Source organism: Protopterus annectens, chromosome 11.part0 (genome assembly GCF_019279795.1).
Source record: "Protopterus annectens isolate FY-2018-M chromosome 11.part0, PAN1.0, whole genome shotgun sequence".
In the NCBI taxonomy this organism is placed as follows: Eukaryota; Metazoa; Chordata; order Ceratodontiformes; family Protopteridae; genus Protopterus; species Protopterus annectens.
The window spans coordinates 286,963,563-286,979,524 of record NC_056745.1 but is presented as its reverse complement, the minus strand read 5'-3'; the positions used below and the strand labels follow the sequence as shown (position 1 = coordinate 286,979,524).

General features: G+C 40.5%; 1 protein-coding gene across 1 annotated transcript in view; it reads right to left on the bottom strand.

Annotated features, from left to right (window-relative positions):
- Positions 1 to 15,962, bottom strand: part of SLC5A8 (solute carrier family 5 member 8) — a 181,918-nt gene that overhangs the window by 52,149 nt on the left and 113,807 nt on the right. Inside the window, exon 9 of the mRNA XM_044087777.1 lies at positions 14,175 to 14,287. Coding sequence (XP_043943712.1) covers positions 14,175 to 14,287 — 113 coding nt within the window. The remainder of the gene's footprint in view (positions 1 to 14,174; positions 14,288 to 15,962) is intronic.

Below are 15,962 nucleotides of genomic sequence, written 5' to 3'. Positions count from 1 at the left end.
ATCCAAATAATGCAGCTGCTAGGCTGGCAGTAATCTAGTGTCCTTGTAATACAGTTGTTGAGGCTTGCAGCAATCTAGTGTCCTGGTAGTACAGCTGTTAGGCTACCAGTAATCTAGTGCCCTGGTAGTACAGCTGTTAGGCTAACAGTAATCTAGTGTCCTGGTAATACAGTTGTTGAGGCTTGCAGCAATCTAGTGTCCTGGTAGTACAGCTGTTGATGCTCACAGTAATCTAGTGTCTTGGTAATAGTGTCATTAGTCTTGTAGCAATTTAGTGCCCGGATAAGATAGTTATTGAGACTCGCAGTAATCTAGTGCCCTCGTAATACAGTTGTTAGGTTCTCATTAATCTACTGCCCTGGTAGTACAGTTTTTAGGTTTACAGTAATCTAGTGTCTTGGTTGTACGGTTTTTAAGGCCGACAGCAATCTAGTGCCTCAGTAATGCAATTGCGAAAATTTTAGTAATCTAATACCATGGTAATACAGCTGTTGAGGGTTGCAGTAATCTAGTGCTGTTGTAATACTTTGTTAGGTTCACATTAATCTAGTGTCCTGGTAATACAGTTGTTGATGCTCATAGTAATCTAGTGTCTTGGTAATACTGTCATTACCTCACCTCACGCTTCATGCCCACTGAGTGGTGCACAGCTACAGTTATCCCACTCCACAAGGGGGGATCCACCTTGGATCCCGGGCACTACCACCCCATCAGTCTGACGAGCCTGATCTGCAAGGCCATGGAACGTATTATCATGGAACTTATAAACAAAGACATTAGCAACCTTAAAACACTGGACCCCACCCAGTTTGGGTTCATGAAGGGCCGATCTTGTCTCCTGAACCTGACTGACTTCTTCGAATCAGTCTCCAGAGCAGTGGATGAGGGTAAGGTGGCCCACGCACCCTATCTGGACCTCGCCAAGGCCTTTGACACCATCCCCCACTCTGGAATCATAGATAAACTTACTAAGCTGGGCATTAATCCCTACGTCACTCAATGGGTTGCCAACTGGCTTACTGACAGAACCCACACTGCAAAAGTAGCTGACTCCAAATCCAGTTCCAGACACGTGACAAGTGGAGTACCTCAGGGTTCAGTCCTGGGACCATTCTTGTTTGGTATCTACTTCTCTGAAGTACAGGCCAACACTAAGGGACTCTGGCTAACAAAGTTTGCAGATGACTGCAAACTGGGAGCCATTACTGAATCCCCAAATGATGTGGATACTCTACAAAAGGGCCTTACAGAAACAGATGTTTGATGCCAGAGCCATGGGCTCAAGCTCAATGCCAAGAAATGTATAGTTATCCCCTTTGGGAAAAAACATGTACCTGTGAATTACCATATAGGTGGCAGTACACTAAACACCGAAAGTACGATAAGAGACTTAGGGACACAGGTGGACAGTGGTCTCACCTTCAATAACCACATCGCCACAACAGTCAGGAAATCCTTCTATGTGGCACACCTCATCACTAAGGGCTTTTCATCCAGAAAAAAGGAGATCATTGTCCCACTGTACTCATCCCTCATTAGACCCATTATAGAATACAACACCCCATTTGGTATGTACCTCTCAAGACATCTGCAACAACTGGAAAGGCTGCAGAAATACCTCACTAAAAGAATCACAGGCCTAAAGCAGATGCCGTATGCTGACCGCCTTAAAAAACTCCAGCTATACTATGTCGCATATCATCTACTCTGAGGCGATCTCTTCTTAACATACAAGGTCATGTCAAACCCAGAGCTGTTGGACATGCTACACTTAAAGAAATCCCAATCCCTCAGAACCACATGCTCCAGGGATCTAAACCTTGTCATCACAATAAACAAAACATGCTGGAGGGATAGGTTCCTGACCCAGAGACTCCCCAGACTCTGGAATAGACTGCCCATACATGTCAAGCAGAGCACCTCTTTGGCCCTCTTTAAAAGGAACCTTGATGATTGGATGGAAGAAAGGAAATTCACCCCAGGGATCACATCAGTCGCTCTGCTAGACAGGGGTCCAGGGAAGTAAATAGTGTGGGAAGAAATAGCCAGGGAATTGTTATGGCTAGGCTTATATAGACCCCAGGGCTGACAGCCTAGTACCAACCTATGAACCTATGAACCTATTAGTCTTGCAGCAATCTAGTGTCCTCATAAGGTAGTTATTAAGACTTGCAGTAATCTAGTGGCATTGTAATACAGTTGTTGAGGCTCACAGTAACCTAGTGACCTCGTAATACAGTTGCTGAGGCTCACAGTAACCTAGTGCCCTCGTAATACAGTTGTTGAGGCTCACAGTAACCTAGTGCCCTTGTAATACAGTTGTTGAGGCTCACAGTAACATAGTGCCTTCGTAATACAGTTGTTGAGGCTCATAGTAACATAGTGCCCGCGTAATACAGTTGTTGAGGCTCACAGTAACCTAGTGCCTTTGTAATACAGTTGTTGAGGCTCATAGTAACATAGTGCCCTCGTAATACAGTTGTTGAGGCTCACAGTAACCTAGTGCCCTTGTAATACAGTTGTTGAGGCTCATAGTAACATAGTGCCCTCATAATACAGTTGTTGAGGCTCATAGTAACATAGTGCCCTCTTAATACAGTTGTTGAGGCTCATAGTAACATAGTGCCCTCTTAATACAGTTGTTGAGGCTCATAATAACATAGTGCCCTCGTAATACAGTTGTTGAGGCTCACAGTAACCTAGTGCCCTTGTAATACAGTTGTTGAGGCTCACAGTAACATAGTGCCTTCGTAATACAGTTGTTGAGGCTCATAGTAACATAGTGCCCTCGTAATACAGTTGTTGAGGCTCACAGTAACCTAGTGCCCTTGTAATACAGTTGTTGAGGCTCATAGTAACATAGTGCCCTCGTAATATAGTTGTTGAGGCTCACAGTAACCTAGTGCCCTTGTAATACAGTTGTTGAGGCTCATAGTAACATAGTGCCCTCGTAATACAGTTGTTGAGGCTCACAGTAACCTAGTGCCCTTGTAATACAGTTGTTGAGGCTCATAGTAACATAGTGCCCTCGTAATACAGTTGTTGAGGCTCATAGTAACATAGTGCCCTCTTAATACAGTTGTTGAGGCTCATAGTAACATAGTGCCCTCTTAATACAGTTGTTGAGGCTCATAGTAACATAGTGCCCTCGTAATACAGTTGTTGAGGCTCACAGTAACCTAGTGCCCTTGTAATACAGTTGTTGAGGCTCATAGTAACATAGTGTCCTCTTAATACAGTTGTTGAGGCTCATAGTAACATAGTGCCCTCTTAATACAGTTGTTGAGGCTCATAGTAACATAGTGCCTTCGTAATACAGTTGTTGAGGCTCATAGTAACATAGTGCCCTCGTAATACAGTTGTTGAGGCTCATAGTAACATAGTGCCCTCTTAATACAGTTGTTGAGGCTCATAATAACATAGTGCCCTCGTAATACAGTTGTTGAGGATCATAGTAACATAGTGCCCTCATAATACAGTTGCTGAGGCTCACAGTAACCTAGTGCCCTCATAATACAATTGTTGAGGCTCGTAGTAACATAGTGCCCTCGTAATACAGTTGTTGAGGCTCATAGTAACATAGTACCCTCGTAATACAGTTGTCGAGGCTTGCAGCAGTCTAGTGCCCTCGTAATACAGTTATTGAGGCTCACAGTAACCTACTGCCCTCGTAACAGAGTTGTTGAGGCTTGCAGCAATCTAGTGCCCTCATAATACAGTCACTGAGGCTCACAGTAACCTAGTGCCCTCGTAATACAGTTGTTGAGGCTCACAGTAACCTAGTGCACTCGTAATACAGTTGTTGACGCTTATAGTAACATAGTGCCCTCATAATGCAGTTGTTGAGGCTCATAGTAACATAGTGCCTTCGTAATACAGTTGTTGAGGCTCATAGTAACATAGTTTATTTATTTTATTTTTATTTATTTTTATTTTACATTTATTTTACATTTGTTGACCGGGTTAGTCCGACTGGAAACAAAGTCCATTTTCAGCGGAGGCCCGGGGAGATAAGCTCCAGACACAATACAAGAACAAAAAGCAGTTGAGAAAAAAAGAAAAACATTGCTTATATATAATATTATAATTTTAGTTATAGGTGTAGTTAAGCAGGGAATACAGGTAGAAGTACATTCAGACAGCCAGTGTTACAAATTTCCATTTTGAGGTTAGCAGTAGATAACAATATCAGATTAGATAAGTAATTACATACATTATGTTGATTTAGTCAGGCTTGTCACAGTGGTATATCCATTTTACTTCCAGATGTTGTTTAATTGAGGCCTTGAATAGGTCTGGGGAGGAGAGCATGGTAATGGCACCTGGAAGTTTGTTCCAGGTTCTGCTTACAGAATTTGCAAATAGGGCCATGCCAGCAGCATTGTTAATTCTAGTTGTTTGTATTTGCAACTTATTGGATGAACGTAGCAGTCTTGTGTTTTTATGGGGGAGGATGTAGTTACTAAGGGCTGGAGTATTATTTGGGTTCTTTAGGATTTTATTAGCCAATATTAGAAAGTTATATTTGACGAGATTGGGAAATTCCAACTATCTGAGCTGTTTGAGGTTAATGCAGTGGTGGGTTCTGAAAGGAGAGCCCGTAGCAAACCTGGTGATGTGATTATAGCAGGTAGTAAGTCTATTTAGTTCAGATTTACTTATGTTTGCTAGAAGGGGGGAGGCATATAGGAGTGTTGAGAGTAGATGCGAGCGTGCAATGGCTATTTTAGCTATGGGGGTGAGGAAGGTTTTAACTCTGTAGAGTGAACCAAGATTTTTGTTGATGGTTTTGATTGTCTGGCTTACATGGAGGTCAAATTTTAAGTAATTGTCTATAATGACACCTAGTAGTTTGGTATTGGGGTCTGGGGAAATGACTGTCCCATCATTAGCTTGTATGGTAAAAGAGTAGGGTATAGACCTTTGGGTTGGTGGAAATATGGGCATTTTGTTTTTTTTGGGGATTTAGTAGTAGGCAACGTTTGGATAGCCAGTTTTCTATAACAGTAAAAGTAGCCTGAGTATCCATTTTTAGGTCATCTGGAGATGTGGCTGAGCAGATCAGAGTGGAGTCATCAGCATACTGGATACAGCTGATGTTTGGTATGATAGTAGGGAAATCATTAATAAAGATGGAAAACAGTAGTGGTCCTAGTATGGAGCCTTGTGGAACTCCGATAGTGTTGGGTAATAGATTTGAGAGCTTATTCTGCCAGAAAACTGCCTGTTGCCTGTCACTGAGATAGGATTTAAACCAGAGAAGGGCACTGGGATGTAGACTGAGAGTTTGCAGGGTCGTAATCATTATTTGATGGTCCACCATGTCAAAAGCCTTGGAAAGATCTAGGAAGAGGGCAGACGAGGTGTGGTTGTTGTTGCGGTTATTATTAATGGTGTTAGTAAAAGACAGTAGGGCAGTGGTTGCACTATGATGTGGCCGAAAGCCATGTTGGGTATTAGCCATCAGGTCGTTCTGGAGTAAATGTTGCATAAGTTGTTTATGTATACATTTCTCCTTGATCTTAGCAAGTGGGGAGAGTATGGCTATAATTGGAGTATTCGGTAGAGGGACCTCCTTTATGTAATGGAATAACATAAGATGTTTTCCAGATATTGGGAATTTTGGCTTCAGATATGGTCCAGTTGATTAGGATAGAGATTGAAAAGGCGATAGCATCTGCTGTCATTTGTAGATATTCAGCTGGGAGTTGGTCAGCAGATAGGGTGGTGGGTTTTAGTTTTTTGATTAGCTTGCATATAAAGGAGGTTGATGCAGGCTGAAAGCAGAATAGGTTTTGGCTGTTAGATTTAGTGTTAATTTCATCAAGGGAACTTTGAGGTAGTTGGGTGGCTAGAGCTTGAATAGTTTCAGTAAAGAAATGATTGAAGGTATCTGCAACCTGTTCTGGGGTTTTATTTGAGTTGGCAGCTGGGTTTGGTGTCGATGTTTTACCTGGATACAGTAATTTGTTGATCCCAGCCCAGAATTTTTGAGGATTGTTTTGATTATTCATCTGTAGCCTACAGTAGTAGTGTTTTTTATCCAGTAGGACAAGTCTTTTTGTTTCATTCCGTGCATATCTATATTTATTGTGATCATGGGGATTTTTGGAAGATCACCAGGTAGCCCATAGTTTATTTCTACTGTTAATTTTTGTTCTTGTATCTTTGGAAAGCCAAGGTACGTTATTACCTTTTGTTCTTATTAGGCGGGCAGGAGCATGTAGGTCTAGGATTTCAATAAATTTGTTGTTAAAATAGGTTATAGCTTCCTCTAAGGGTCTAGTTTGATTTACATATTTCAGATTTTTTATTTAAGTTTTCATTTGTAATATTTATTGTTATACAGTAGAGAGCTGATTATCCAAACTGGGACCTAGGGTAGTTCGGATAATCAAACTGTTTGGATAATCAAACATATAATTGAATCAAATAAAAATTTCTAAAATCTTGTTTTTTTTCTGTATGCAAGAATACACTTTTCAACCACAAAGTGATTCCAGTGGATAATTATGCAATAGCCCACATCTGGGTGTGGGTAATGCTAGATTTACCCATGGTTGGTGTGGTTTGGTCACGAGGGCGAAGCCGGAGTGGCCAAACAAAGACAACTGTGGGTAAATCTAGCATTACCCACACCCAGACGTGGGTTATTGATATTATACAATGACAATATTTAAGAAAAAAATACTTACTTTTCTTAAATAATGTCTTTGTATAATGGTGCCGTGCTGTCTTTCTGCCTCTGGCTATCTCCTCCTTGCCCTATCTGATGTACTGCGCATGCATTTGGAACCTGCATTCCCACGCATAGCCAATACATCAGTGCTCAGGAAAGTAAGCAATGGAGAAAAGAAGATCTCCATTTATACGCTTTTGTTTTCTTTTGAAAAAAAACCCCTTAAAATTAAAGAATATATGAACAGAAAAAAGTCTGGGCGACCAGACCTTTTTCCATTGTATATTCTCAACGGGCATGCTGGTTGGGCTGGCCAATCAGTGTGCGCATTTTACAATGTTAATGGCCAGTCCTTGTATAATAAAGACTATTTTTTACACACAAGCTGGCTACAAGGCAGGGGTGGCTCGTGCTATAGGACTGCGGGACTGCAGCCCCTCCACCTGTAAAATGGGTCCCCCACCTGTAAAAATCAATGAAACAAATTCCCCATTCCCCGAACATATTAAAATAAAAAATTCTTGGATTCTGTGCATGCGTGCTTAGTTCCTGACTGCTGTGTTAGGCAGACCAGAACTCCAAGCACGCATGCTCAGGCATTCCAAGCTCCAGACTGCTCTGTTAGGCAGTCCGGATAGGGAAGGCAAAAAACTCCACCCTTCCAGCCCAGAGGTCTGTGCGGTCACAACTGCACAAACCGGAAGGTCACTGGACTGCATCATCCGCAGGCTGGACCAACAGCAGGAGGCTCCAGCCTCCTCACATCTCACGGGAGACCCAATGGCATGCGAGGGTTATAGAGGACTGATTGGGCTGCAGGATCACTGTAGTACACAACAGAGGAGCAGGGCCATTATGGAGGACCGATCGGATCACTACGGAGGAAGCTGAGTACAGAAACAGGTAGGGTGTTTATGAAGGACAGTGTGTGTGTGGGCTTGCAGGATCGCTATGGAGGACGGGTGTGTGTGTGGGCTTGCAGGATCACTACAGAGGACGGGTGTATGTGTGGGCTTGCAGGATCACTACGGAAGATTGTTGTATGTGTGGGCTTGCAGGATCACTACAGAGGATGTGTGTGTGTAGGTTTGCAGGATCGCTACGGAGGATAGGTGTGTGTGTGTGGGCTTGCAGGATCGCTACAGAGGACGGGTGTGTGTGTGGGCTTGCAGGTTCGCTATGGAGGATGGGTGTGTGTGTGGGCTTGCAGGATCAGTACAGAGGACGGGTGTGTGGGCTTGCAGGATCGCTACGGAGGAGATATATGTGTGTGTGTAAAATGCCCCAGTAGCTTCATGGTGGTGGGTAAAGAATAAGGCTTGAACCCTGTACCTTGGGCCCATATTACAAGAGCCTGAATTCCCTACCCACCACCATTTGTAAAACATTTGCAGATTTTTGCCTCATATTTGTTCTGTTCCTCATAAAATCTGTGGTTTCTGTATTTTTATTACTTTACTTAACACAGCCAGTAGTGCAGTGGTAGCAGTGTTGCCTGACAGCTATGGGTTGTCTGGTTTGATTGTTGGCTGGGGTTCCTTCTGTGTGGAGTCTGCATATCTTTCCTGTGTTTGTGTGGGTTTGCTCTGGTGTCCTCAGTGAGTATTTCTCCCTATTTTTTGGACTGTATTCCTCCATTATTGGCTGTGTCCAGGTTTTATGTGCCTAGGTTGAGAGCTATGGTGATAACTGAACTCACTGAATATGTTTGGAGGCTGTATTCCCCCATTATTGGCTTTGTTCAGGTGTTTTGAGCTAAGATGTTGACAGCTATGGTGAGAACTGAATTCACTAAACGGTAGCCATTTAAGTTTCAGTCTTCCTTTCTTTCATAAAAATAGATGATTTGGCATAGTAGTATGTTGCTCTGGCTGTTTTGCACAGGGTCCTGGTTTCAATACTTGGCAGTGAAATGTATGGTGGTAACACAGCATTTTATTCTAGCAACTTTCCAACATTATACAAGCAATGTTTAAAATGTGTCCAAGGTTTTTGAGCTTTTGCCCCCCCCCCCCAAATAAATTTTGTCTTTTTCCAGATTTCTTGTGCTGCAAAGTTCAGAGATACAGCTGAGTGTCGAGTAGATTTTACAAGGAGCTGAGAGCTGCAGGGGAAGAAATGTTTAGTGCTGCTTATGCCGAGTCTGCTTGCATTGTAAATAGCACAACAGGTAGTGTACTTGCTTTTGATGCAGAAGGCTGTGGGTTCTACTCCCACAGTAAGTAGATCCATTGCTGATACTGTACTCTGTTGTAAAGGGGATGGATGCTGCAGTCCTCTTTGGCGAAGATGCCTAGTAACTATGAACCTGTTATCAGTTTGCCATCCATTCCTTATTGTGATCTTACTAGCATTATCATTTTTTAATGCAACATAGGCAATTTATTTCTCAAGGGCAACAGGCACTTTATTTGTAGATGAAACAATGACATATAAAGTTGTTTGCTAGCAGTAACCTCTTCATTAGTTAACAGATTTCTTTAATGTGGAATTATTTAGATGACTTTTACTTCTTTAGAGATCGTGCATATTTACTGATACTGGTGGACTGTAGAAGTTTGAGTAGACTTTTATGATGGAAATGTTTTGAATTGGGCAGCTTTGTCATTATTGGTGCATGCATTTTCTTTCATTGTTTACTGGAAAAATGTTCAAAATAATACATTTAAAATGCCCTCAACAACGGTACTGTATTGTACAAGGAATATAATTTAATACAGTCAGGAAGGTGCATCAAAGAGCATGTGTATGTTTCATATTCAAGGGGCCTATGATTTGAAAACAGCCCAAAATTAATCTTTATCTGTCACTGGCAAAATGTATTTTCTTTGAATTTGGGTTTCAATACTGTTTCAATGAGTGTGAGTTTCAAGGGCAGAGAAGTTTTAATGCTAAGTCTATTTTCATTGCAAGACTGCATTGCTTTGTTTAGCAGATATCTATTAGGGCTTGTGCTGTAAAATATAAAATAAAACTTTCAAATGAAATCCATATCATCACAGAAGTAAAGCAGTATGCACATTACAGTGTTTATGACAAATGGGGCGAAATAACAAAAGAATGGGAGATTGGAATGGCTGCAGGGGGGACGCTCCATTCGACCATGATTTTGTGAGGGGGGAACGGCAGCAAACTCAGACAGCCCCAGCTGAACTATACCTCTCAACTGTCCAGAATTTTGCAGAATTAATAGATTTTTGCTTCTTATTTTTGGTTTGTTCCTCATAAAATTTGTGGTTTTCTGCCAAATCATTTAGGAATGAAGTCACTAAATAATGGCAGACATTTGAATTTCAGATTTCATACCCTTCAAAAATTCATACTAATGCAAGACCTACTACTATTCTATTATCTTTCTAAGTTTATAAGAGCAATATTTAAAATTGTCATTATTTTTGGGTCTGTGTCCCACTTCTATGTATGGCTTTGTCCAGATTTCTTGCTCTGAGGTTGAGAGGAATGAGCGTCAGAGCCATCACCGTGAGCCAGAGACATTTCAAACTGTGACCTACTTGTTCCACTCCTCTCCCCATTGTAGTGGCTCTGGATGTGTCCAAGGAAGGCAAGGAGCAGTTATGCAGTGTAAGTCTGCAGAGTATTCCCCCATCCAAGGTAGACCACAAGTATGACCGTGGCTTTTCATCTGTCCTTGATTTTGCAGAATGTTCTGGTTTTCTGTCATATTTTTATACTGTTGATTTATGCTTCTTATTATTCAGAAAATGCATGCTGTTACAGTGCCCTGTTGCTCTGTATTAAAGTAGCAATGCTTTAATGACTATTGGGTAAGCTTGTCGGAGATTGTAAGATGCAAGTAAGCTTTAATAAGCATACTGTTAAAGAATTACCAACATTGAAAGCCTTTTCATTGTTGCCATGCAGAGAATATTCACATAACTAGATAATGTATAAGCCTTAGGTATTGAAATGCATATGACAGCATTTGTAATAAAGGACAGAATTACAGTATTTTCAGAAGCTCATCACATTTGTTGGAGACTTGCAGTTATCTTTGCAGGCTTTACCTGTAAACTAAACAGAATGCCAATGTATCATGGATGGCCATAACTTGTGTAGTAATGCTTTAAGCAATTTATCTTGAGCTTGTTTCTTGTTCGCTGTTCATTTTTTACTTTGATCATGTGCTCCCCATGAAATAAGTAGATAGTTATCGTCAGGCAGCAGGTCTTTTCTGGATAAAAAACATTTTTACAAGTGGGGGTATCACAGAGATTGCTACTTTCAGCATGTTACTTGGTAATTTTATAAAGCTGAATATAAATTATAATTAGAACTGCAGTGCAAGGAGAAGTGGTTTGAGCTGAGTGCTGCTTGTTTTTTTTTATACTTGATCTTGACTGGCATTCCAGTAATGTATTTAAAAAGCAATTTATTTTTTCATGCCTCATAACCTTTGTGTTTCCATCTAGATATTAAGTTGTCATGTAGCCAATGCATTGAAATATTTTTTTCTTCTACACTTCATTTTGTCTTGATTGGACTCTCGTAATGACGATTTGGCACCCAGGGCAGCGTATTTAATTAAAGTTGCAGTTGTTGTGGTTTTGAGAATAGCTCCACCCCTTTCTAGTTGGTCACACCCCTTCCCATTGGTCCCACCCATTCAGCTGTCTCCTGCAGCCCCCCTTTAATTTGAAGTCACCAGCCACAACTGCTACAAGGTCAAAAGATATGCTCAAGCGAATGCATATACTGTTTACATATTCAGACTTTATTATTTTTCCTACCCGAAAACTTTGGAAGACTGGGTTCTGATAACTGAAATTTTGGATAATCGACATTCAGATAATTGACTCTCCACTGTAAGTAGACTATAACAGTTTTAAGGGTATAGCTGCCTTAAAAGATACATGCAGTGTAGTACCAAGCAGTTGTTGATATAATATTTTTGTTTATCTAGCAACCATTACATTACTTGGAATTATTTGGGAACTGTTTCCATCTCACTTTTTTACCTGTGGAGGAAAACAGTTTCAAAAGAGCTGAAGAGTTCTTTGCTCCCTTATTTGGAATTAGTCTGTTTCTGCAGTTGGGATGACATTATCATTTGGAAGTATATTCTATGTTGCTAAGTTATTTGGATTTTGTTCCAATCAATTGTATTATATTTGTTGACACTAAACCATCTGGGCTAACCTTAACTTGGACCTACATATATTTCCTTAGTGTCTCATGTCATTTGCTTCTGCATTTCCATTAATATAATCCTATGATGTGACTTGTTTGTTCTAATCTTTCTACATAGCTCACCTAGAATTCCTGGTAATGTTGCTAACTCCCAAATGGCATTTGATCTTCTCCTCATCACTTCACAATGTATGTTGGACTTTTCACCAGACAGATTTACTGATGAGCTGTTGCCTTTCATTATTTCACTTTCAGATAACCTTAAAACTGCTACAAACAGATGTTAATTCTCATGATATACTCCCTTTGGTTCCATCATCATCATCATCATCAACTTTTTCTAAACCACTTGTCCTGGTGTGAGGCTCATGGTAGCAGCAAACTGAGCAGGGTAGACCAGATTTTCGTATCCCTAGCAACAGTCTCCAGCACATCCTATTAAGTTCAGAAATGTTCCCAGACAGGCTGAGAGATGGAATTCCTTCAATGTGACCCGAGTCTACCCCAGGGTCACCTCCCTTTGGGCTGGGCCTGACATGCCTCATGTTGGAAGTGTGCAGGGTGCATCTTTACAAAGTATCCAGGCCACCTTTGCTGAATCCACTAAACTCAAAGAAGCTGTAGCTGTACACCAAAGTACTCCTATGTTATCAGGCTCCTCTCTCTGTCACAGAAAGTGAACCTAGCTACCCTGCAAATGAACATCATTTTCTGCTTCCTGTATCTGCAATTTCATCCTTTTAGTAGCTACCCAAAGCTTCTCACTACAGATAAGGTCATTGACAGAGCAGTAATTTGACTCTGCTCTTCCTTCACTACCACCATTGGGTACAGACTCTGCAGAACTGCTGTCACTGCACCTGTGTTCAGGTCAGACACCTTATACAATATACCTTCAGTCATGAACAAGACCCCCAGGATACTTAAACTCCTCTAACCCAGTCCACTATCACTAGGACAGATCAATTCACTGTTGGGAAAGAACAACAACCTCTAATCTGGAGGTGCTAATTTTCATCCAAACCACTTTTCACTCAGCTGCAAAACAGTTATTTTTATTTATTTATCCTTCGTTTACTGGGTTAGTCCCACTAGATAGGTAGCCTCTTTTCTGGGGAGACCCAAGGTGGTACTTATACTGCTAGGGGAAATTTGGCCAAGACATTGGGGAACTTCCCCTACTCTTTTTAATAGGTGGCACAGGATCTTTTGCATCCACCTGAGCTGCCACCAACTCAAGAAGATGGGGCCTCAGTTTAACATCTCATCCAAAGGACAGTACACTCAGGAGTGCAGCATCCCCCTCATGCTGCATGGCAGTGTCAGCAATTGATGTACCTAGTGTGGGAATAGAACCTACCACCTTCTGCAGCAAAGGTGAGTTGGCTACCTGTTGCATCACTGACACAACATTCAAGTGCACAATGGAAATCAGTCATCACTATCATCTCCAAAAACATGACTATGCATCCCTCACATCCCCAAACTTGATACTCTCCAAAATGTAGCTATGCCTTGATACCTTGTCCATGATAATTATAACACATCCTTGACACAGTCGTATACCCACCTCAGATGTACTTTACTGAGAATATGGACACAACTTTTACTCCTCAAATACAGGAACTGCATTACATGCATCAATGACACTAGGATCCCAATACTCTTGTTACACCCAAAAGATATTCTGGGGTCACATCATTTGCCTCCTCTAAATCAATAGGTATATACATACATACATACACAAAATCAATACATCCCATGATAAAAAAAGAATGCAAATGTAGCATCTAAATATGCCACTTTGGAAGACTAGTTTCAGCATTCCCAAAACAAGCTGACCCTCATCAACAAGGGTGACCCCATCATCTTCAAGAATCTGAAATAAATACATTAATGTTGGTGTTTAAATAATTATCATATCTCTGATTTCTTGCACAAACAAGTCACTTCACAGGAATAGCATAGTATGATGGTAGTTCACTATAGTCAAAACATGATTCCTTCCTTTCTGACTACAGCTTTGGCAAAAAAAAAAACACATAGTAATTATTAATCTATATCATTTATTTGTGTGAGAAGTGGTAAACCACATAACTAATTTCAAAAAACTAGTTAACCTCTTTTTTTACTGGACTAATACCTATGCAGAAATGTATGAAAGTACAAACCTAAATGGACTGCTGCTGGATGCAGAGATGTCCTAAATGAAGCACATAACATTTTTTACACTGTATTACTGTTCTAAAATGCATTTACTTCTCCGAGCTTAGTGATGTCTGTATTTGAAGTAAATGTCTCTTCAGCAATGTTTAACAAATGAAACACCAACAACCTTCAGACTTACTCGTGCCCTTAGAAATCCAGGAGAGCTTGGTGTCAGTGAGAGACGTGAATTGCGGCCTGATGAGATCCTCAACTGTGACAGCAGCAAGTGCATTGATACTAGACGAGACCGTGCTGTAAATGGAGAAGTCTGAAGTAAGACTTTGTACACAAATGCTATAACTTATTAAGCAACTGTATGTTAGCTAAAAAAACAGACAAAAGAAGCATTCCTAGGTCAGAGCTCTGAATCTGTGGCATGCAATAATAAGGAGTATGCATACTGTGACATACTGTGCTTAAATATTACGTAGTATCTTTATCTACTACTAATAAAAATGTGAAAACTGGTGCTGGTTATGTAAACGTTCTGCAGCAAGCATCTTATTTAGTTTTAATTCTTACCATAATTTAATACATTTTATCAGCAAGAAAACACACTGAATTTATAACTAACCCTAAGGCAGACAGCACCCCCCCCCCCCCAACAAACACAGCCAGAGCATGTTTCTAGACTGCCTACCTTTTCAATATTGCAAAGAGACCAGGCACTCTGAAAAAATATTCCAAAGATAGAGCACCTCAGGTGTATGTCTACCTATACTATAGCTAACTTTTATCATTTCAACCATACAATTAATTATTGTGATATGCCTGCAGGTGGTTGGAGGATTTGTTGTAAATAAATCCAGTAACCACATTCTCAGAGTAAGTCATTTTCCCAACTCAAGGAGATGACTTTTATTTTAAAATGTTACATTACAGATACGGTAGCTGTTATATTTTAGATCAGTAAAGTTACAACAGCAAATGGTAGCACTATGTTTATTTAGGTGATCACACATATCCAAAGAAACCTCTTCCTTAGAAGGATATAATCTTATAGCAATAGTGATGAACATGCTTTAGCAATACCTTAAACTAAACGTGTTATAGCAGTAATACAAAAACTAAACTAAATCACTGAATAACTAATACATTGAAAGCCAATTAACTTCTTCAAATGTCTCTCCAAGTAGTTGCACCTTTGAAAAAGGTGTACCCAGAAAGAATTCTCACATTGCCTTCAAAAATATTTCTACCAGCATGACAGGCACAGTGATCATAAACACCGTTAAAAGGAAAGAGGTCTCTTTGGTAAATTAAGAGTCCATGTTGATGTATAATTTAATAGGTAAACAAGGTCACCACAAAGGAAGGGTGAATCCTGGTGATAATTACATAATAGGTCATCCAGACAGCTACACTTGACACTGTTACATAATAGGTCATCCGGTCAGCTACACCTGACACTGTTACATAATAGGTCATCCAGACATGTTACATAATAGGTCATCCAGACAGCTACACCTGACACTGATGCATCAGGCTTCACTAAGGAATTCTACACCTATTTAGGCAAATACTTAGTGCTAGCAGTCCCTACCAGAACCAAGTATCATTGGAACTTCAAAACTATACCAACTCCTTATTTATTATTCAAAAATATGCACACTGATAGCACAGACCAATCATTATTCCTGTTATAAATCAACCATTCCCAACAGGGAAGAGTCCAGCCAACAGAAACTTCATTCTGGGCAACAGAAACTGCCATATCTCATCTCCATGAAGCGGAGAAAGCAAACCAGACCTCGGGCAGCTGTAACTATTAAAATAACTAACTAGAATTGCCCAGTTTTTATCTTTGAAAAGTGGAGAAAACAAACTGAAGTCCAAGTAACGGCAACTGTAAAGAAATAGTTACAGCTGCACTGAGCTCTTTTCTGTAAACTGGAAGAAACTATACATTAAACAGAAGTGTGAAAGT